The sequence below is a fragment of the Schistocerca serialis genome, chromosome 4, assembly GCF_023864345.2.
Source record: "Schistocerca serialis cubense isolate TAMUIC-IGC-003099 chromosome 4, iqSchSeri2.2, whole genome shotgun sequence".
NCBI classification, from domain to species: Eukaryota; Metazoa; Arthropoda; class Insecta; order Orthoptera; family Acrididae; genus Schistocerca; species Schistocerca serialis.
The window spans coordinates 327,209,790-327,234,961 of NC_064641.1; the positions used below are offsets into that span (position 1 = coordinate 327,209,790).

General features: G+C 42.4%; 1 protein-coding gene across 1 annotated transcript in view; it reads right to left on the reverse strand.

Annotated features, from left to right (window-relative positions):
* The window catches only part of LOC126474438 (fatty acyl-CoA hydrolase precursor, medium chain-like), a 162,241-nt gene that overhangs the window by 99,612 nt on the left and 37,457 nt on the right, over positions 1-25,172 (reverse strand). The window contains exons 2-3 of the mRNA XM_050101909.1: positions 21,473-21,604; positions 7,377-7,521 (exon numbers count right to left, since the gene is read on the reverse strand). Coding sequence (XP_049957866.1) covers positions 7,377-7,521; positions 21,473-21,604 — 277 coding nt within the window. The remainder of the gene's footprint in view (positions 1-7,376; positions 7,522-21,472; positions 21,605-25,172) is intronic.

The window sequence follows — 25,172 nt, forward strand, 5'->3', positions numbered from 1 at the left end:
TTTGATAGAGAAGAAACAATGTATTTACCTTAATAGTGTTCAAAGGTCATAATATATATAGCAGTTCATGACACCCAGTCTTACAAATTTCCAAACTCCGCCATTTCTCTCGCCACATCCACCACTGCTGGCGGCTCACCTCCAACTGAGCAACGCTACGCGCTGTTCACATCCAGGTGCCCAACACTACAATGGCAGACAACAATGCAAACTAGCCACAGACTGCACACAGCACAGCCAGTGATTTTCATACAGAGCGCTACGTGGCGTTACCAATAAGAAAACGTAAACAGCCTACTTACACCTTTATCAAAAGACTTCTGGAAATCAAGGAATGTGGAATCAATTTGACGTCTCCTGTCGATATCACTCATTACTTCTGAGAATAAAGAGCTAGTTAGCTATTTGTCAACAAATCTTTTTTTTGCGAGGTGATGCGTAATTTTTTGAGCACAGCATATGTTCCAATATCCTACAGCAAGTAAACATTAGTAATATGGGTCAGTAATTCCGCAGATTATTCCTGTTTACCTTCTTGGGTATTGGTGTGACTTGTTCAACTGTCCAGTCTTTGGGTACTGATCTTGCGAGCCGGCAGTTGAATATGATTGGTAAGTGAGGAATTGTTGTATCAACATACTCTGAAAGGAACTTGATTGGTATACAATCTGGAGCGGAATCGTTTCCTCTCGTAAATGTTTCAGTTGTTTCGCAACACCGAGGATATCTACTTTTAAGTGACTCATGTTGGCAGTTGTTCTTGATTCGAATTCTTACATCAAACGAAGTACTAAAAAGTATTTCCTTACCAGAACGATGTACTTTTTTAATGACATGTGAAAACTTTCCGAAGGACGAGTACAGTCATACGGTGCTTGTTAAGGTTGGCGTTGAAACTTTTAGCTATAATATCGAGAGTATCCGAGAATGTAGCGGCGTGAACACCGCCAAGTGGAATTCCCATGCCATTCTCCGTCGTTGCATCAAGGTTTCTGGTTGTATATTGTTTCCACAAAAAATTGTTCAGTTAAATGTAAAGAAGTGTGCATAATTGAAATAACTCCCTTAGTGCCTCTCGTTGCACTAGTGTTAGAATACAGTTCTAGTCACTATAATGCGCAAGGGTTTCAAATGAAAACCTTAAATATTTTTATTGAACACAAGTTGGCAGCCCTGGAGCACAAGTGTATCATTTTCCGACATAGTCTCCTTGTCATTCAACACACTTCCTCAAACGCGTACACAGTGCACTGATTCCTCTGTAATAAATTTCTTTTGGTCTTATGGGCAGCCACTCATCCACCGCCCGTCGCACCTCTTCTTTAGAAGAGGTCACACCAACGTCTCCTCAAAAATTCCTCACAGTGCACAATGCAAAACTGACCTGGTGCCGTGAGCAATTTAGCAGTCATAGGTGCCGCAACGGATGACATCGCTTAGGAGCACTCGCAGTAGAAAACAGCTGCGCTCCTTCTCTGAGTTGATCATAATGTAGCTGACCATCATTTCAGCAGTCAACACTGGTTTCTAGCTATGGCGGAGAGACTGCTAAAAATCATAATTTCGTCCGTTTTATATGCACACCAGCAACCAATTTAAGAGAAGCGGCATAATTTTGGTGTGATTTCCGTTCCACACTCGAAGAGAAGTAGCATAATTTTAGTGCTATTTTTACATGGTGCTGTAGCACATTAGTAGATGATAACAAGCCGCCACTACATATTTGGCACATCGCTTGAGTGTAACATAAAATGAAAGACTCTAAGATACTCAAGTTTTGGCTTCAACACCCCACCGTTTGTGAAAACAGCACCCCTAAAATTCATGACGTGAAATCGGCTCAAAATTGACCAGATCGACTGACTCTCTTCATCTCTTAACATGCTGTCACACGTGACGGTATTTGTTCATGCACTTTAGGAATCCAATATCAGTCAAAAATGTTATCAGGGGCATTCGGTTTTAAACTGTTTCCAAGATATGTTTTGAAGTTGAATTTTTCACTTTCCTAGATTTATGGAAACTGACGTAAACATTTTTTCATAAGTCACTTAAACGATTGACCTCTTCTATACCCCTAGGACCAAATTAATTATTAGTTTCTTATAAGCACAGGAAAACATTAGGCACCAATTTTCCATACGCTGTGATACAGTACTGCCCCTTTCGAAATCGTTATTTTACTTATACTACATATGTATACTACAATTACAACAATCGTTTTGGACTCGCATTCGGGAGGACGACGGTTCAATCCCGCGTCCGGCCATCCTGATTTAGGTTTTCCGTGATTTCCCTAAATCGCTCCAGGCAAATGCCGGGATGGTTCCTTTCAAAGGGCACGGCCGACTTCCTTCCCCATCCGCCCCTAATCCGATGAGACCGATGACCTCGCTGTCTGGTCTCCTCCCCCAAAAACCAACCAACCAACAATCGTTCATTTCTTCACTTATGCGTTAACGTACGTTGAGTGCTCATACTCGTAGCAATGTACACAAAATTGCTTTCTTACAACGAGGTTCACAATTTTAAATATTCGCTAAACCAAGTCGTTTGATTAATTTGTTTACCTCTCACGTTGTTATTCATTATTCATTTACTTACCTTATTAACCTTCCCATTCCTACCAATTTCGACGCGGCAAAAAAATATAAATTAAAAATAAATGAACTGCATAAAGCATTGTGAACTCGAGCACAGGTTCTCTGTTTTGCAGACAGAAGCCTTGACCGAAACGCCCGTGGCGATTTCGTTTAACAGGTTTTACCATGTGGATAACTACACCGAGTTCACAAAAAGCCACGGGACAGCGATATGCACATATACTGATGGCGGTAGTATCGCTACACAAGGTGTAAAAGGCGGACCTGAAGGTGATTCACGCGAAAAGGTTTCTGACGTCATTATGGCGCCAAAACGGGAATTAACAGACTTTGAACGCGGAATGCTACTTGGAACTAGACACATTGAACACCTCATATCGGATATCGTTATGGAATTCCATTTTAAGAGATCCATAGTGTCAAGAGTGGGCGAAAATACCAAATTTCAGGCATTACCACGGACAACGCAGAGGCCGACGACCTTCAGTTAAGACCGAGAGCAGCGGAGTTTTGATAGGGTTGTCAGAGCTAACAGTCAAGCAACACTGCGTGAAATGGCCGTGGAAATCTACGTGGGGCGTACGACGAATGTATCCGTTAGGACAGTGCGGCGGAATTTTGCGTTAATTGTCTGCGGCAGCAGACGACCTACGCCAGTGCCTTTGATAACTGCACGACTTCGCCTGCGGTGCATGTCCTAGGCTCCTGACCATATGATTGGACCCTAAACTATTAGAAAACCGTGGCCTGGTCAGATGCTTTCCGATTTCGGTTGGTAAGAGCTGATTTTAGAGTTTGAAGTGTGGCGCTGACCCAACGTAGCCATGGATCAAAGTTGTGAATCAGTCAATGTGCAAGCTGATAGCCGGCCGCGGTGGTCTCGCGGTTAAGGCGTTCAGTCCGGAACCGCGCGACTGCTACGGTCGCAGGTTCGAATCCTGCCTCGGGCATGGATGTGTGTGATGTCCTTAGGTTAGTTAGGTTTAAGTAGTTCTAAGTTCTAGGGGACTGATGACCACAGATGTTAAGTCCCATAGTGCTCAGAGCCATTTTTTTGCAAGCTGATAGTGGCTCCAGATTGGTGCGGGCTGTGTTAACATGGAATGGACGGGGTCCTCTGCTTTAACTGTATCGATAATTGACGGGAAGTTATGTTCGGCTAAATGGAGGTCATTTTCACTTGTTCATGGGCTTCAGAACAATGATGGAACTTTTATAGATGAAAATATGCCGTGTCACCGGGCCACAATTGTTCACGACTGGTTTGAAGATCATTCTGGACAGTTCGAGTGATTGATCTGGTCACGCAGATTGACCCATATGAGTCCCATCGAACATTTGTGGTACATACCCGACAGGTCAGTTCGTGCACATCATCATACACCGGCAACACTTTCTCAATTATGGACGGCTATAGAGCCAGCATGGCTCAATATTTCTGCTTGGGACTTGCAACGACTTGTTCAATCCTCCCATGTCGTGTTGCTGCACTACGCCGGGAAAAATGAGGTCTGGCACGATCTTAGGAGGTATCCCATGACTTCTTTCGTCTCAGTGTAAGTGGCACCGGTAAGAGTTTCTTCCTTCGATTTATAGGAAGATATTGTATACGTTTGCGGATCACACATGTGATAAGAAATGCTCAGTTTTCAATTATTTATCGATACCGTTAATTCTGTATCGATTGTGCTTCGTGAAATTTAGGGGTGGTTTTCTCAAAAACGAGGGGGTATTGACCCAGAATACTTCTTTCATTCTAGGTTGTACAAAATCAACTTGCCAATATTGTTGTTGTGGTCTTCAGTCCTGAGGTTGGCTTTATGCAGGTCTCCAAACATGAGCCGAATCATCTGGTCGTGTCTGAGGCCTACCCTTCGTTGGTAAAGTACTTCAGTGATGACCCTGCTACCGGCTTTGAAGTAGGTTGTAATTATGACGCGACACCTTGCACCTCGTGGTCTAATCGTTAGAGTTATTGACTCTAGATCGCGGGGTTCTGGGTTAAATTTCCGACACGTTTGGAGAATTCCTTTGCTCAGGAACGGGGTCTGGGGTGTTGTACCAATTATTTCATCTCATCTTCATCGATGCACAAGTCGCCGAAGCAGCGTCAAACAGGAAAAAGAAGCACCAGGCAACCAAACCATAACAAGCATGTCTCCTGACGAATAATGCCGCACGATCATGCTTTTCATGGTGTGATGTTTTTTGGTGGAGACCTGGGGAACTTAGAACATCTGCATGACAGTGGCTGTAATTAGGCAACCTAAAATCCAATGCCTACACAGACAGAAACCGAAAAACAAACGGGAGACTACAACATTTTTAGATCAGTATGTTCAGGAATAAAACTGATTCCAAATCAACAGCAACTCAGCTGCATATCAAGCACCCATCAGTGTTGGACGTTGGTCAGGACCCGGCTAAATAATGGAAAACGTTCGACAGAGTTATCAAATACGATAGGTGGGACGACGTGATGTGATGGGTAAATGGGTACTTTTACTTGCACGGCACAGTCCAAAAATGGTTCGAGGACATGCGGAGAAGCTCGTTACCTGGGACAGTTTGCAGACCGAACTAAGCAAAACATCTGTAGCAAATCTCCTTAGCGGAACAACAACCAAAGAACGGGGTCTAACATTTTCACGGAACGACATGGTCTTACATACTGAAAGTTTTGGCTCTATGCTATGCTGTAGATCCTAATACGACAGAAGCCGATAAGTCCTGCAATGGTACCAAGGACACGTGACAGTGCAATAAAAAAGACTCGGATGAGGAAGGTGACCCACTCCGTATGCGGTCACTAACATAGTTTTGTATAACCACCACTACTCACGATCCGTGCTCAGAGCTTAATTTCCGGCAGCTTTACGTACTGCCTTCCAAACTTCACAGAAGTTCTCCTGCGAAACTTGCAGGGCTAGCACTACTGGATAAAAGATATTGCGGAGACATGGGTTAGCCACAGCCTGGAGAATGTCTCCAGAATAAATTTTTGACTCTGCAGCGGAATGTGCGGTGACATGAAACTTTCTGGCAGATAAAAACTGTGTGCCGTGAGGAGAGGTCGGGAGTCGTGCGTGAGTAGCTCAGTTGGGTGACCACTTGCCCGCGAAAGACAAATGTTCTGGGTTCGAGTCCCAATGTAGCACAGCGTTTTAATCTGCCAGAAAGTTTCATGTGTACCGTTCTTGTGCGTTGGTAACACTCCAGACTGCTCGGAAAGAGACAAGCATTCTCGACTATGGACATGCAGCACAGCTCCCTATATTACCCACCTAATGCCCCTAATTCAGTTTCCACATTACTTATAGGATTCTGAATAGTAATGGATTGCATCACTTCGGGATTATCCCAACCTCAGGAGAGTTCCAGTTCAGCTTCACCAAGTATTTCATGTTGACTATCAATAAATTACATAAAAATCCATTTAAAGACCTCATTATTTCATATTTTGCCATGTAGTTGAGTAGCGTCTTTCGTATTCTAGCACAATTAGTGCTATATGTTTCTCCCGTTTTCTCTATATTTTAATTTCCTCAGTAACATAAAATATCCTTAAATTTGATATATTTATTTCGCTGACTACGCCACATTCTAATATTACTTACAGTTGTTGTGCGTGTGTTTTACGTTCACGTACATAGACCAAAACTGTTACTAACGTTATACTGTAAAGTGCAGTATTATTTTCCTTTTGTTCTTCGCAAAGATATCACAAAGTCCGAAATGTTTGGAGTTTTACACTGATACCGTCATTTGGTGTGTACGTCAAGTTTCAACCAAGGTGTACGCGACTGTATTATCTGTTTATAACAAACGATCTTAGCAAGGTGCAGCTAACTTCCTTTGAATGTCAGAAGTTGTTGACTATCTTAGAGAGATTCAGACTGCACTACTGTGGGCCATTCAACAACTTGAATGTCTCATTTCATAGTTTGCAGAAAGCGTTGTATCTAAGGTAGTGTCGTCAACTTTAAACAGTGTGGGTAATATCGTCTGTCAGACATCAACAGCGTTCTGAACAACGAAATTAAAGATACTGCGCCAGGGTGTACCAATTTTTGTCAAAGACCCCGAATGTCTCCATTACTGTGCCACCATCTAAAATTTCTGTTGATTGCCTGCTGCACATAGACTAACCTCACTCTTTTAAAATGATTCTAATAGTCGGTGAAATTGTTAGTTAATACTTTATATTCTAGGTAATTTTCTGCTTAGCTATTCCTTGAAGTACTGTATATTTAGTTAGGGTATGATCTGTTTCTGTGAAAGCCACTTCGAACGACATTTGTTACTTGTTCTTCCATTGCAGATAAACGTCTTTGAAGAAACTGGCATAGGTTATGAATTTTGTGTACTGATCTTACGTCTATCATTCGTCATCGCGGTTTTCCTCCTTGCGTTTCTCTCCCTCTCTATTTTCCCTTGCTACGACCAGTTCCTCTGAGCTGCACCTGCAATTCGCGCCACTTTGCGTTGGCGATGTTGGCGAGTGGTGCTTGAAACCTGCAACATGTTACCACCAGGACACTGAATATTTCAAGATGCTTGTGTCTGAGGAGGTGGACTAGTCGAACAAGTAAAAAAATACTCCACCTATGGCGGTTTGTCTGCACATTAATTACAACGGTTGCTGTGTCTCTTTCCGGCGATATCATCATTTGCCTATGCCAGTGATATATGTGACTACTTCAAATGACAATGTTCAGCGACAATCATTTGATTATTGTCGTTATGGAAAACTCATTCTATTCTAGTTCTTACCCAGCGGACCAAGACGATAGTTAATAGCGACAACAACTACGTCGTAGTCCATAAGATATCCATATTCATAGGTTGTGGCACTACCTTCCATGAAACCACCGCCGTGAATCCATACCATAACTGGAAGGAGCTCCTTAGGCCTCAACTGAAAGAATAAAACAATCATAAAGACTCATTTAATACTGTAGCTTGACACATAATTTAAGTAATCGATTATCTATTACAGGAGCAAAGATGATCGCAACATCTTAAAACAAACTCTTTCATTCTAATCCAACCTGATATTAAGTAAGTTCTCTTTTTGCAATACGCATGCTTATAACATCAACACAATATTGCTGACTATATGCTAATCCCTTAGATGTTAAACAAACCTTCTGGAATTTTATTTTCAGATCCTATAAGAAATCAGTACTTCGAATTTTAAAGCCAGAGAAATCCGTTAACCCGTATTTTGCTAAAATAAATTGAGATATATAACAACTAAAGATCACGATAGGTTTCGTTAGAGACCTACTTTTTGGCTAGTTAGAAAACTCTATCACGAATGGACAAAGGGATCCACTGTGCAATATCAAAATCCTTTTAAACAATGTGTCCAAACATGAAGGCCGAAACTAATGTTAGGGAACAATAGATGATGTTTTACACCTACAGCTGGTTTCAAATACACCAGGTGAGTTAGTAGCGACACAATATTTACACGTCTTAATCTTGATATTTTGTTATCCACAACTTTGGAAATTCGACTGTCATCTTGAAATCTAAGAGCAGTTTTGGAATCAGAACAACAAATTCTTTTCGGTGAGACATTTACATGACGTTTTACAGACTTCGTAAACATTAAATTTACTTTATTTTTCTAAGATGGCAGAACGATTTGTGTATGGAATAGATGACTGTACTATTGTTGCTGTCTGTACGCTTTGATTTAATTAGTAAGTGAGAATCTCTTTTTCTGTTGTATGTATTACAAATTGAAAATACTTATTTCCACCAGGCAACTTACTTCTACTTGGTACATACTTCGTGACCTCACATCATATGATCTGGAGGGGAGATGCATGTCTACATACACATTTTTGAGAGATACCAGCAGCAGTTCAGCGTGAAGTGTCATTGGGCAAGGTCGTGTGACTTGCAATTCATGCATTTATTGTAATTGTCTGCCAAAATCAAATTGGCAACTATGAAACAACATGCTAAACACTTTGTTATTGTCGATCTTGTAAACTGTGATATTTCTGTGAAGTGCGTTTTCCAATAAGCTACGTACTCTGAATTAATGTTTCTTCTTATGTATTAATACATGGAACATGATACATTTAGCTCAAATGAACCCAGGGACCAAACTCCTGGAATGGTCAGTTTCCAGCATTATTGTTGTAATCTATGAGACCCATCGTTGCATATGAATTTATGGAATTTAATTGATGGGGCACAGTCCGCCCCCAGTAGCTGAGTGGTCAGTGCGACAGAATGTCAATCCTAAGGCCCCGGGTTCAATTCCTGATTTTCTCCGCTTAGGGACTGGGTGTTGTGTTGTCCTAATCATCATCATTTCATCCCCATCGACGCGCATGTCGCCGAAGTGGCATCAAATCGGAATACTTGCACCCGCCGAACGGTCTACCCGACGGGAGGCCCTAGTCACACGACGTTTTTTTATTGTGGGGCACAGAGTTTAAGTGATTTTAGACAACCATTGATAGGAAACCACATAAGCTACCGATTTAGCCAACTGATTTATCGTTACAAGTATTTTATCATTCAACCACTAATATTGGGAACATAATCCACAGTAAAGCGTTCTGGGAGTCAAGCTTCCACCATCTGGCTGTCTAAGTTAATACTGCATAAACTGCACTTTAAAGGCACCCAATAACAAAATGTAAAAACATATAAAACTAAGGGACATGGGAAAAAATCAGGTACGTCACTTTTTCGAAACTGAGTTATTGGTAAAGCTCCATTCCGACTGAACACATGTATCTCTACAGAGGCTCCTTCTGGGAAAATACAGCGCAGAAAAGGGCGCAAAAGAAGTGACGTCATTACTTGTCCACTTCATCACTCTTGCCTGGGTGACGTCGTTGAAGATCTCCATGCATGTTGTCTCAGGAGTAATGGTCAATATTTAGGGATCTGACAGGAATGACCATGCGAAGCAAGAAAGTCTGGGCTCTAAAGTACATACCTGAAGAGCTGTGGGCACTTTTCCAGTAGATCCAACTAACAATTCCATTCTTCGTTCTCGATCTTCTTCCAAATTCCAGTCTAAAATACACACAACAAAAAAAGTTTTATCACTTCGATTCCGAGAGTCCCAGAACCTGTACAGAAAATTGGAATAGAGATAAACACATACATCATTTCCGCCCTTTTTACTGCTCATGAAAACCACACATTGCATCTTGTACCACCATGCAGCGACACCTTCAGAGGTGTTGGTTCAGATTGCTGTACACACCGGTACCTCTAATACACAGTAGCACGTCCTCTTGCATTGATGCATGCCTGTGTTCGTCGTGGCATACTACCCGCAAGTTCATCAAAGCACTGTTGCTCCAGATTGTCCCACTCCTCAACGGCGTAGGTCCCTGAGAGTGGTGGTTGCATCACGTCGTACATAAACTGCCCTTTTCAATTTATCCCAGGAATGTCCGATAGGGTTCATGTCTGGTGAACATGCTGGCCACTCTAGTCGAGCGATGTTTTTTTGAAGGAAGTCATTCACAAGATGTCCACGATGGGGAAGAATTGTCGTCCATGAAGACGAATGCCTCGCCATTGTGCTGCCGATATGGTTGGACTGTTCGTCTGAGGATGGCATTCACGTATCGTACAGCCGTTACGACGCTTTCCATGATCGCCAGTGGCGTATGTAGGCCCCACATAATGCCACCCCAAAACAGCAGGGAACCCCCACCTTGCTGAGCTAGCTGGACAGCCTGATGGAGTTGCCTCCAAACGCGTCTCCGACAATTGTCTGGTTGGAGGCATATGCGACGCTCATCGGTGAAGAGAACGTGATGCCAATCATGAGCGATCCATTCGGCATGTCGTTGAGCCCATCTGTACTGCGCTGCACGGTGTCGTGGTTGTGAAGAGGGACGTCGCCATGGACGTAGCGAGTGAAGTTGCGCATCATGCAGCCTATTGCGTACAGTTTGAGTCGTAACACGATGTCCTGTGGCTGCACGAAGAGCATTATTTAACATGGTGGCATTGCTGTCAGCGTGCCTCCGAGCCATAATCCGTAGGTAGCGGCCATCCACTGCAGTAGTAGCCCTAGGGCGGCCTGAGCGAGGCATGTTATCGACAGTTCCTGTCTCTGTACCTCGCCCATGTCCGAACAACATCGCTTCGGTTCACTCCGAGACGCCTGGACACTTCTCTGGTTGAGAGCCCTACCTGGCACAAAGTAAAAATGCGGACGCTATCGAACCGTGGTATTGACCGGTTAGGCATGGTTGAACTACAGACAACACGAGGCGTGTACCTCCTCAATGGTGGAATGACTGGAACTCACCGGCCGTCGGAGTTCTGGGAACCGGGGTGATGAAAAACATTTTAATGTGTGCATACAGATCCTGACTTAAGTTTTTCCATCCTGTCGCTGCGAGGTTCTTCAATCAGCTGCTCCACAGTCAGATATACGTCATATGAATATTGTGTCTGTATTATTAGAACTATAAAGTCGTTTAGTACGGGTTATTTTGGAATTACTTCGTCTTGAATTACCTGTTTCTTTACCGTTACAAATTTTTTGACTGCTTTTTCGGAAATTGCTTCATTCTGGGAACACTCCGGATGCCAATAGCTCCGTTTCCACTTTCGATGTACCGAAGATGTTAATTTGTGAAGTAAAAAATATTGTATGTTCTTATTTATTGATGTAATCACAGTTCAAACATTATACACACTTTTTCTCGAGTTCCATAAAAATTCACTTACCTAATTGTCTCCACTGACCCTCCAAACTGTTTGGTCATCAAGACCTCATTTTACTTTAAAAGTAAGTTTCTAAATTTTTTAATGTTTTGTAGTTGAAATGCGGCAAGCATTTTGCATGCCAGTTTTATCAAATATCAGGATATATTTATCATTCTGTCTGACAACAGGGAAAATCATTATGAAAATGTTAATGGTATTATAAACCATAGCGACTGGAAGTAGAGTGCCCTGTATTATTTGCATGTCTCTCTTTATTAAGTCTGTGACGGTTTTTAATCGGTTATGCATGTTTCTGGGGCACGTGCATGTGCAGCGCATTAGATTTGAGACAGAACAACAAGAAATGCTTCGGCCAGGCAGATCGGTGATCGGTGGAATGAGACCGTGGCCTGGGTGCCGTAAGATTCTTGGAAGTGAAGTCGGCCCAGAACCCACAGGGGCGGCAAGCATTGTCCTCCCACACGATAGCTTGCTGCTAATGTCCAGTCCGGGGCAGTTCGGCATTGTGTGCCGCAGTCGGGGGCCCCTCTGAATGTTTTCTGACTTCTTTTGAAGATAAACATTTGTCACTTGTAGAAAGCGAGGCCACAGAAAAACAAACTCTAGCCTCATAGCGGTCCTCTCTACATTTGTCAAACCCAGTTGCCAGGCTTCGCAGAAGGACGTGCTTGCGTCAAGACATGTGACAGCAGAACGCCGTGCTCAAATGAATGCTGGTTGGTAGTTGGGGAGATTTTCATTGAATGTCATTGAATGCTGTATAAGACGAGCTATTGTTGACGGGATTCTCTGTTCAAGGGGATCATCGTGATTAGATCACAGAGGTTCGTAAATTTGCGATTTGCGACTCGCACCTTTTGGCGACGGGGAATAGCCACGGCAAAAGTCAGCGCCGCGAGGGATGCAAATCAGGGGTGGGACGCAAGTGTTTCCGCATCGAATTCTGATTAGGATGCAGTGGTATCCTGATCGACTTGGCATAGCATTGCGGTAGAGGCTGCCACATTTTGGAGTGCTGGAAAGGCGCCGACAACTACGTCTTCGTGAATGGACTACAGTGCACAACTGGAAGCAGCACAATCACACTCACTGTGAGCATAAATAGCAGCAGCGGCGGAATGGTTCGATTAGATTTCACAGTTATGGAATCCAGGACGATCGGCTGTTTCATCTCCTTTTGCACTGGTAATGAATGTGTGAACTTCTGAGTTTTAGCCACCAGCTTTCAGACACTGCTCTGATCGACAGTTCGCATGATTAAATAGTTGTCAGTCATTGTTGAACTTCGGGAGGGAGTAAATTCTAAAAAGTGCAAGAAGTAATTTAACTGATTAGGGACTGAGACTACTTTCCATTTTATCTCCATACTATTTTGAAAAGATATAATTGTTATAGGTCCTTGACTAATTCATTTTACATGTTAATCCCGTAAATGTTCGTGTGCCTAACCTTAGTATTGAATTCAGTCATTATTTCTGTTGGACCCCTTCACTTATTTTAACTGGAATATTTTAATCTGTGCCAGGAAGACATTAGCAGTCAGGTGAGAACCATTATCAACATACCGTGCCAGTCAGGTAGCGTCAGTCAGAGTGAAATTTGGTGCAAATTCCCGCTTTAAAGAGCTATGCCTAGGGCTGTAATTTTCGCGTTATCCATTTGACTTTGTGTACAAAAATTTAAATATTACATTTTAAAGAGGTGGCCTGCCCAGAGTCAGTTTTGGAAAATTAAGGGAAATTCTACACAGTGGGGCTTAGCAAAGTAAAACGAGGACATCAAGACCAAAAACTATTATTTTGTTTTTGTGCCTTGAGTACTGTTGATGTGTATTTTATGTAGGCTTAACTTAGTTAGCAAGATGACGGGAGATTTACTCCCAAAATGCGGTTCTGTGGATTATGTTCTCAATATTAGTGGCTGTATGCTGTAATTTTGTTAAGACAACACTCAAGATCACTATAACATTTATTTTTTATGACTGATTTCGGCTCATGTTAAAGTCATCCTCCGATTTTTTTGCTCTCCCAGTGGCTGGTGCTGGGGGCTCCTCTGGTTTTTACGTGATACCACGATCGTACACTGTCAATGTTATACATTTATAACGATTACCTCAAAACCACTGCCTCAGGTGCTCAACATGGACAATATTGGAACGGCTGATTTACATTATTTAGTGGCTACCCAGCAGGACAAGTTACGTAAATAACTTTCCACTTGTGCTACACTTTGGTAAAAACCGCTTTCAAAAGTAAAAGTTACTTGCATTTTCAAGAGGCTACAGAGAAAGCAGAGTTATTAACCGAATTGGACTAAACAATTCGTAACAGACACGCGAAGTAAGTTAGGCACTCGGTATAGGAGATGACGGTCTCTTACTTTTAACTGGATTGCTTTTGTAACCTGTAACCTACACAGGTAGTAAGTGCATACTTCCACACATAAAAATGCTTAGCCTCACGACGATGTGAATTAACAAAATAATCTCGCAACTCAAGCCGATCGTAATCAAGTAGTAACTGACTGCCAGCTTGTCGATGACCTTGTTGTTACATAAACGGCACGCCATCTGTGACCCCAGTCGCTCTCAGCCCGCCGCAAAACAAGGCGGTATTTACGTCCCGCGTCCGCCGCGTCCGCCGCGATGCCGGGTCCCACACTGTACCGAAATGCAGGCCACCGTCTGCACTTGACGTGTTCTCCAAGATTTCATTTCCAAATGCAGTTTCATATACTGTGATATATTGTAGTTGCAAAACCGCCTTTATAGGGTCAGTGATCTGAAACCACAACGGCACGGGCAGTACGACCCATGCCGGCCATCATTGCTTTTACTGTTTATTCTTTTTTTTTAGTTTGCAAAGCACTGACTTATGAGTTTGTATTTATTCTCAGATAAAGTGACATTTTAATGCTCCTCCTAGGATCCGGGGTTATGTTTTTCTAGCTGTTTTGTAATTTAGCCCCTTTGCATCACATATTTTCCCCCTTTTTTCAAATAATTGTTCTCATTTGTACACTGATTCTTCTCACAATAATATTTCACCTTTAGTTATGTACGAAGCATCAAACTGCAGTCTTTTTGTAAAGGACACTGGCAAAGGCAAGAACGAAATATAAAAACGACCATAAAAATAGCGTTTTTGCGCATTAAACTGGGCGGTCCTGAGGCGACGATGATCGCCAGTGAAAGAACTGACCGCAAGAGGACAGTGGCGTGGTAGCGGTCCTATGGTGTGGGTCTATGAAGGGGCAAATGTCGCTATCCTGATCCTCGACGGTGTCGGCACTCACCACTTTGGGGCTTCAGAAAAGATGGCTATCACGTCTTAGGTGCGCTTCTCAGCTGTCTTCGGCACGTCTGCATACCATTGACAGCCCAGCTGGTGCCAGTTCATCTGTGTCGGAACGCATCTGATCAGTAGTTGCAGTTGAGTAAAAAAAAGTAAGTCATTGCTCTTGTATTCCCGCGAAACTTTCATCGATATTTGAAATAAATTTCAGATTCTTAAATGAAGTCATCTGAGGATAATTAGCCTCATTTCACATGCAGTAAAGTTTACATTGAGGATCATTAACAAAAGAATAGTGGAGGAGAAACTGGCTGGAGAACAATTTGCTTTTTGACAGAATACAGGCACAGTGCTGTCGAGGCGGGCGCTGTGATTGCTGGTCCTGCTGTTTCCGGTCCTGCGCTCCCAAGCGTTTGTTTGACGTGGGTTTGACCCCCATGACTGACTGACCCGACCACCACAAATTTATGTTGCCATAATTATTTGGTGGCACCTTAAGACGAATCTTTATTCTTTGAAGCCGGTCGTGGAATAAACTAAAAAAATTCCAATTGCTCGAAGCACTATGGGACTTTACATTTGAGGTCATCAGTCCCCTATACTTAAACCTAACTAACCTAAGGACATCACACAAATCCCGTCCCGAGGCAGGATTCGAACCTGCGACGGTAGCAGCAGCGCGGTTCTAGACTGAAGCGACTAGAACCGCTCGGCCACAGCGGCCGGCAATAAAATAAAAAATTACTGATTGCTGAATCGGATTTTATTCTATAAATGATGGAGAGCATCTAGCTGTAGAGCAATTAGGTTGTAGTCTGAATACAGGCACAAGAGGTGCAATAAGACTTTCGAAAATTTAGGGAAAGACCATCATTGAAAGGGGAAGACTTATAAATGTGTTTTATAGACCTGCAAAAGGCCTTCGGTAAAGTGGGTTTAAATAAGCTTCAATACATAATGAGGAATCAGAGGATGGACTGGAAATTAAGACGACTGACGAACATCATATTTATATGTAAAAATGTCGGTGAAAGTGAGAGGAGAAAGTACCAACTAAATAGGACTAGGAAAAGGAGTAAGGCTGCTGTCTGTCTTCTCCACTTTTCAGTCTGTACCTAGAAAATATGACCGACCACTGCTCACTAGATGACAAAAGGGAGGAAGAAGAATATAGTGTTTGACGTTTGCAGACGACATGATACTCCTACAAACTGCCGAAAACGTATTACAGGATACAGTGTATACCATTGAAGCTAAAGCAAAAATTTATGGGATAAAAATCAGTGTAAAGAAAACAAAAGTAACGGCAACAGGAGGAAATAAAAAGGTAAAGATAATGCTGAACGGATAAGTATTAGAATATGTGCAAAGCTTCAATACTTCCGAAGCAGAACAGAAAGTGACTGGAAAATCATCACAGAAATCGAAACCGGAATTACTATGGCGAAAGAGTCTTTTTATAAGAAAAGAACAATTTTTGCAGCAATATGGAGAAAGATTTGAGGAAAACACCAATAAAACGTTCTGTATGGACTCTCCTCCTGCGTGGTGCTGAAAGGTGGACACTGAGGAAGAAAGGCAGAGCAAAGAGGCAGGCTTTTGAAATATGGACATGGCGCAGGATGGAAATAATGAGTTGTATAGACAGAGTGGCAAATAAAAAAATTCTCAGAAGAGTTGAAAAGCAAGCACAATTACTCGATGTAACAAAAAGAAGGAATCGAAACTGGATTGGAATGTACATTAAGAGAAGAAAGGACTTATAAACACGTTCTTAGAAGAGTATGTGGAAGGAAAGAGGAGGCGACGAAGGAAGAGATTTCAAATCCTGTATGATGTGATGGACGGCAGAATGTACACTGGCATTAAGAAGGAAGCAATGTGTCGCAGGAAATGGAGACGCAAAAGCCGGGCTGATGCAGCAGAAAACGTGATGGTGGTACGAAACCCACTTTTTCGTTCGTAGAGGTTGATGATCTCCCATTTTAACAGTTACTATTAGTTTTGAATTACACTTTTGCAAGTGTTGAAACTGTGTTCTAATAAAACTTCTGAAAAAGTACAGCTACATTTTGCTGCATTTAAGTGCTGACCTCTAAATCTAAAATTCATTGTAATTGTATCTATGACATTAATTGAAATTAAATTGTTTTCTATACGTCTCCCCGGTTGATGTACTTATTGTGTACATTTTGGTTCGGTTATAGAGCTGTAAAAAAGATCCGCGTTGCTCTCAAGCTGTATTCAACGTAATAGCTTAGTACAGTGTATCGAATGTTACCTAAGATTTAGAAAAGGCACTAATTTGGTGACCACGCTGAGCCAGGCATTGCTATTAGAGCATGTTACAAGTTATTTAGCGTATACGATCTGCAGTGTGTATTAGCGCGATCTTAGTTACACTAACTGAATCAGCAAGTATTATGTTTGTATTTACAGGGTGTTTCAAAAATGACCGGTATATTTGAAACGGCAATAAAAACTAAACGAGCAGCGATAGAAATACACCGTTTGTTGCAATATGCTTGGGACAACAGTACATTTGCAGGCGGACAAACTTTCGAAATTACAGTAGTTACAATTTTCAACAACAGATGGCGCTGCAAGTGATGTGAAAGATATAGAAGACAACGCAGTCTGTGGGTGCGCCATTCTGTACGTCGTCTTTCTGCTGTAAGCGTGTGCTGTTCACAACGTGCAAGTGTGCTGTAGACAACATGGTTTATTCTTTAGAACAGAGGATTTTTCTGGTGTTGGAATTCCACCGCCTAGAACACAGTGTTGTTGCAACAAGACGAAGTTTTCAACGGAGGTTTAATGTAACCAAAGGACCGAAAAGCGATACAATAAAGGATCTGTTTGAAAAATTTCAACGGACTGGGAACGTGACGGATGAATGTGCTGGAAAGGTAGGGCGACCGCGTACGGCAACCACAGAGGGCAACGCGCAGCTAGTGCAGCAGGTGATCCAACAGCGGCCTCGGGTTTCCGTTTGCCGTGTTGCAGCTGTTGTCCAAATTACGCCAACGTCCACGTATCGTCTCATGCGCCAGAGTTTACACCTCTATCCATACAAAATTCAAACGCGGCAACCCCTCAGCGCCGCTACCATTGCTGCACGAGAGACATTCGCTAACGATATAGTGCACAGGATTGATGACGGCGATATGCATGTGGGCAGCATTTGGTTTACTGACGAAGCTTATTTTTACCTGGACGGCTTCGTCAATAAACAGAACTGGAGCATATGGGGAACCGAAAAGCCCCATGTTGCAGTCCCATCGTCCCTGCATCCTCAAAAAGTACTGGCCTGGGCCGCCATTTCTTCCAAAGGAATCATTGGCCCATTTTTCAGATCCGAAACGATTACTGCATCACGCTATCTGGACATTCTTCGTGAATTTGTGGCGGTACAAACTGCCTTAGACGACACTGCGAACACCTCGTGGTTTATGCAAGATGGTGCCCGGCCACATCGCACGGCCGACGTCTTTAATTTCCTGAATGATGATCGTGTGATTGCTTTGGGCTATCCGAAACATACAGGAGGCGGCGTGGATTGGCCTCCCTATTCGCCAGACATGATCCCCTGTGACTTCTTTCTGTGGGGACACTTGAAAGACCAGGTGTACCGCCAGAATCCAGAAACAATTGAACAGCTGAAGCAGTACATCTCATCTGCATGTGAAGCCATTCCGCCAGACACGTTGTCAAAGGTTTCGGGTAATTTCATTCAGAGACTACACCATATTATTGCTACGCATGGTGGATATGTGGCAAATATCGTACTATAGAGTTTCCCAGACCGCAGCGCCATCTGTTGTTGAAAATTGTAACTACTGTAATTTCGAAAGTTTGTCTGCCTGAAAATGTACTGTTGTCCCAAGCGTATTGCAACAAACGGTGTATTTCTATCGCTGCTCGTTTAGTTTTTATTGCCGTTTCAAATATACCGGTCATTTTTGAAACACCCTGTACCATACTCGTTACACCGTTTTTCGATTACTATACAGTTCAAACCTCCATGTCAACTCTTTAAATAGTAACACTCCGTTGTTACGCTGCTACGATCTAAACATTACCTATTTTAGATGGCGAACGTATTGTATTTCTGGTTACTATGTTGCAAGTTCTAAGGCTTTCCTCCGCTGTATATTCAAATTTTATAATACTTGTAATTACACGCGTCCCATCGACTTTTCTAACGGTAGACTAAGCGTATGGAGAGAGGGTTTTAAATTTGTTGAGCCCGATAGCCTACATATTCAATGATCGATTAGTAAGCTCTTCGAGATGTTGCATCACATTTTGTGTTGTCTTCTAATCTAATGGGTACTGGTAGACGATACTCACTGCACAGAAGCTGACTGACAGAAGTTGGGGGATACCTTCTAATATCGTGTCGGACCTCCTTTTGCCCAGTGTAGTGCAGCAGCTCGACGTGGCATGGACTCAACAAGTCGTCGGAAGTCCCCTGTACTCAGCCACTCTGCCACTAAAGCCGTCCACAGTTTCCTAAGTGTAGCCGGTGCAGGATTTTGTGATCGAACTGACCCCTCGATTACGCCACATAGATTTTATTTATATTATTTACACGTCAAGTTCCATAGGACCAAATTGAGGAGCAAATCTCCAAGGTCATGGATCGTGTCAGTACAAGAACTTACAACATAAAAGTAATAACAGATAAGAACAAATGTTCATGAACCTGAAAAAAAGTCAGTCCATAAGTTTAAGTAAACTCTATCAGCAATACAATAAGAATCAGCTTAATTTTTCAAGGAACTCCTCGACAGAATAGAAGGAGTGACCCATGAGGAAACTCTTCAGTTTCGATTTGAAAGCGCGTGGATTACTGCTAAGATTTTTGAATTCGAGTGGCAGCTTATTGAAAATGGATGCAGCAGTATACTGCACACCTTTCTGCACAAGAGTTAAGGAAGGCCGATCCAAATGGAGGTTTGATTTCTGCCAAGTATTAACCGAGTGAAAGCTGCTTATTCTTGGAAATAAACTAATATTGGTAACAAGAAACGACAATAAGGAATATACATATTGAGAGGCCAATGTCAAAGACATGTTAGACAGGTTTCATGTCGAGCGCTCTGGGTGGACAAGTCATTCTCTCGAATTGTGCAGAATGCTCTTCAAACTAGTCGCGAACAATTGTGGTCCAGTGACATGGTGCACTGTCATCCATAAAAATTCCGTCGTTGTTTGGGAAAATGAAGTCCATGAATGCCCGCAAATTGTCTCCATGTACCCGAATGTAACCACTTCCTGTCAACAACCGGTTCAGTTGTACCACGGGATCCACACCACTTTGGAGCCACTAACAGCTTGCACATTGCCTATTGAAAACTTGTTATACATGGCTTCGCTGATTCTGCGCCACACTCGAATGCTACCGTCAGCTGTCACCAACTGAAACCAGGACACGGTTTTTCAGTCGTCTACGATCCAATCGATATTTTCACGAGCCCAGGAGAGCTGCTACAGGCGATGTCGCAGTGTTAGCGCAGGTACACTCATCGCCCATTAACGCCAAATTTCGCCGCACTGTCCAAACGGATACGTTCGTCGTACGTTCCGCAGCGATTTCTGCGGTTATTTCGCAGTGTTGCTTGTCTGTTAGCACTGACAATCCTAAGTAAATGCCGCTGCTCTCGGTCGTTAAGGTCTTCGGCCATTGCATTGATCGCGGTGAGAGGTAATGCCTGAAATTTGGTATTCTCGACACACAGTTAACTTTGTGGATCTTGTAATCTTGAATTCACTAACGATTTTCGGAATGGAAAGAGCCAAGCTTCTCGCTCCAACTACTATTCCGCGTTCAGAGTCTGTTAAATCACATCTTGCGGCCACCATCACGTAAGAAACCTTTTCACAAGAATTACCTTAGAACAAATGATAGGTCTGCGAAAGCACTGCCTTTTATACCTTGTGTACGCGATACTACCGAAGTCTGTATATGGGCATATCGCTATCCTATCACTTTTTGTCACCTTAGTACAATATTTTGCTTTAATTTGTAACTCTGCATCACCGCATGCCAGTCTACTTTCGATATCTCAAGGCTATCAGTTCACTCTAAATAAAAAATACCTTTATTGATATAGGAGTTTTCATATTCTGATGTCAAAAACGACGTAAAATGTATCGGTGAATGTCGGTAAACTCATTAATGTAACTAAAATTAAAAAATCTTCAGAAAGGCGGTGTTTCAGCAGTATTAGAAACTTCCTAATGCTTTAGTACATATATGAAGCTTTTATGTTTCATGCATGGACACATTTTTTTCTGTAAAACAGATGTTGACCAATGCCTATAGTGGTTTGTACTCAAAATAGGTATGATGAAAACGCTTAACAAAAATATGTCGATGGAGGTGTGCATGATGAGATGCTGTTCAAAAATGTTTGTGAAGGATTCTCACTATCAGAGACCCCTACCTAGACACCTATCTAGTAGTCGTAGCTTCCCCTCTGGCCATTATGACGTCTAGATTACGTTGACGACAAATGGTGGTATGGAATCCTCCAAACGCTGAAGGCTTTGGGGAGCCATATTGATCCATGTGCTTTGAGTTAGTGCCAAAAAACGTACAGACTGGATGTTGCTGATGAATCGAATTTCCCAGAGTTCTATTTTATTGATTAGGTTAAGTAATTTAGACACGTTACGAGTTATATCTTCAACTCCAAACACGAGAAGCAGTTGTTGCAATAGGTGCAAAGCATTGTAAAACCTGAATACTGGTAATGCAGTAGAATCACAATATGCAGACGTACTGTTGACCTATCACATTCTGCCCCTATAAAAAAGTGTGTAGTGAGCACAACAAACCTCTGGCGTGAATACGTTAAGGTACAGACAGTCTTCGGATCCCTTCAGTCCATCTAATGAGAACTGAGAACACGAAGGCCCAGGAGCTGTGGCATCACGGATGTGTTCCCAAGCTTTCGGGGGTTCAGGACTCTGTAAAAAGAGAACAAACTTAAGCAGGAGGCGCTATGATGTAGAACAAATTTACTAACGATCTAATAATCTTCTGAATGTAGTTGTAATAGTACAAACTATTGACATCTTTCTGGAACATGAATATCGGAAGTTCAGTCCTTGTTATTTGCCAAAAACGTTACCTGTACAAACTGCAAATGAAACCATACACGCCGGCCGGAGTGGCCGAGCGGTTCTAGGCGCTACAGTCTGGAACAGCGCGACCGCTACGGTCGCAGGTTCGAATCCTGCCTCGGGCATGGATGTGTGTGATGTCCTTAGGTTAGTTAGGTTTAAGTAGTTCTAAGTTCTAGGGGACTGATGACCTTAGAAGTTAAGTCCCATAGTGCTCAGAGCCATTTGAACCATTTTTTTTTTTAAACCATACACGAACATCACAGTCATACAGAGATACTATAAATGAGCCATTCGTTTACAAAGTTCGGTGTTTTCCGAAGTACTGGAATATGTGAGGTGTTTATATGTCACAACAGTGCAGAGTGCATTCAAATGGAATTATGGAACTAACCGCCTTCAAAAGAGCATTGTGCGTTGGTACCGACAATTTCGAGACCCTGGTTTTCTCTGTAGACTGAAAAGTACCAATCGATAAAATGTTCCAGAGGCAACCATGGAGAGGGTTTCGTATGCAGTCCAAGAAATTTAACGGTCCGAACAAGCCACTGCGTACTGTGTGGAAAGCAAAGGACATTGCAGCCATTATTTTTCCCGATGGCGTACAGCTCTACTGTTTGGTTAAATGATGATGGAAACCTCTTGGGTAAAATATTCCAGAAGTAAACTAGTACCCTATTCGGATCTCCCGGCGGAGACTACTCAGAACGACGTCGTTATCAGCAGAAACAAAACTGACGTTCTACGGGTCGTAGCGTGGAATGTGAGATCCCTCAATCGGGAGGGGAAGTTAGAAAATTTTAAAAGGTAAATGAATAGGCTGAATTTGGACATAGTGATAATTAGTGAAGTTCGGTGACAGGACGACGAGGACTTCCGGAAAGGTGAATACAGCATTATAAATATAAAATCGAACAGGGGTAATGCAGGAGTAGGTTTAGTAACGAGTAAGAAAGTAGGAACGCAGGTAAGCTACTATGAACAGCATAGTGAATGCATTGTTGTAGATAAGAGAGATACGAAGCCCACAACCAACACTGTAGCTCATGTTTATATGCCAAGTAGCTCCACAGATGATGAAGAGGTTGAAGAAATGTGTGATGAGAAAAGATACCATTCAGATGGTTACGGGAGACGAAAATTTAATAGTCATAGGGGACTGGAACTCTATAGTCGGAAAAAGAAGAGGAGGAAAAAGAAGAGGAGGAAAAAGAAGAGGAGGAAAAAGAAGAGGAGGAAAAATGTAGCTAAATATGGACTGGGTGAAAGGAATGAAAGAGGAATCCGCCGGATAGAATTTTGGACAGCGCATAATTTAATCATAGCTTATACTTGATTTAAGAATCACGAAAGACGGCTGTATACGTGGTAGATACCTGGAGACACCGGAAGGCTTCAGGTTGCTTGTATAATAGTAAGTCAGAGATTTCGGATCAGGGTTTTAAATTGTAAGACATTTCCAGAGGTAGATTTGGACTCCGATCACAATTTATCGGTTATGAACTCCAGATTAAAACTGAAGAAATTGCAAATAGGTAGGAAATAAAAGAAATGGGACCTGGATAAACTGAAAGAACCAGAGGAGAAAATATAAAAATGCAGTAAATGAAACGGTCGAAAGGGTATACAACCGTCTAAAAAAACGAGATGGACTGGAATTGCCAAATGGCTAAGCAGGAATGTCTAGAGGACAAATGCAAGGACTTAGAAGCACATATCATTAAGGGAAAGACAAATACCGCCTACAGAAAAGTTAAAGGGACCTTTGGGGGAAAAGAGAACGGCCTGTATGAATATCAAGAGTTCAGATGGAAAACCAATCTTCAGGAATAAAGGGAAAGCTGAAAGTTAGAAGGGGTAGATAAAGGGCCGATATAGAAATGGAAGAGGACGCAGATGAAGATCATATGGTATGATAATGAGAGAAGAATTTGATAGAGCACTGAAAGACGTAAGTCGAAACAAGTTCCATTACAACAACTGTTAGCCTAGGGAAAGGCAGCTTTGTCAAAATTCTTCCACCTGGTGAGCAGCACATATGAGACAGGCCAAGTGCTCCCAGACTTAAAGAAGAAAAATAGTTCCAGATCCCAAGAAAGCAGGTGCCGATAGGTGTGATTATTATCGAACTATCAGTTTAATAGGTCATGGTTGCAAAAGACTGACAGGAAATCTTTACAGAAGAATGGAAAAACTGGTACAAGCTGACCTTGGGGAAGACCAGTTTGGATTCTGGAGTAATGTAGTAGCTCGCGAGGAAATACTGACCCTACGACTTTTCTTAGAAGACTTTGAGAAATCTTTTGACAGTGTTGGTTGGAATACTCTCTTCAAAATTCTGAGCGTAGCAAGGGTAAAATACAGGCAGTGCAAGGCCATTTGCAACTAGTGCAGAAACCAGGTGGCACTTGTAGGAGTCAAGGGACACGAAAGGAAGGTAGTGGTTGAGAAGGGAATGAAACAGAGTTGATGATGATGTTTGGTTTGTGGGCGCTCAACTGCGCGGTCATCAACGCCCGTACATAGTCCCAATTATTACACAGTCCAATTTTTTTCACAGTTCAATCTAGGCACTGACACGAATGATGAGGATGACGATGAAATGGTGGGGACAACACGAGCACTCAGTCCCCGGGGAAACAGTGTTGTAGCCTATCCCCTACGTTATTCAATCTGTCCAGTGAGCGAGCGGTGAAGGAAGCCAAAGAAAAATTTGAAGTAGGAATTCAAGTTCAGGGACAAGGAACAAAAACTTAGAGGTATGACGACGACATTGTAATTCTATCAGACAGTAAACGCCTTAGAAAAGCAGTTGAACGGAATAAACAAGGTCTTGAAAGTAGGATATAAGATGAACATCAACAATTGTAGTCGAATTAGGTAAGGCGATGCTGGGGAAATTAGATTAGGAAACGAGACACTTAAAGCAGTAAACAGATTTTTCTATTTGCTCAGGAAAGTAACTGACGATGGTCGACTTAGAGAGGATATGAAATGTAGACTGGCAATGGGAAGAAAAGCGTTTGTGAAGATGAGAAATTTGCTAACGTCGAATGTAGATTTAAGTACCAGGAAGTCTTTACCGAAAGTATTTCTATGGAGTGAAACCATGTATGGAAGTGAAACATGGGCGTTGAACAGAATCTTCCGAAATGTGGTGCTACAGAAGAATGCCGAAGATCAGATACTGAATTGGGGAGAAAATGAATTTTTGGTACAACCTGACTGGAAAAAGGGACTTTTTGATAAGACACAGTCTCAGACATCAAGGGATCAGCAGTTTAGTATTCAAGGAAGTGTGGGGGGTAAAAATCGTAGAGTGAGACCAATAGATGAATACAGTAAGCAGATTCTGAAGGATGTAAGTTGCATATAGTTATTCGGAGATGAAGAGGCTTGCACAGAATGGAGT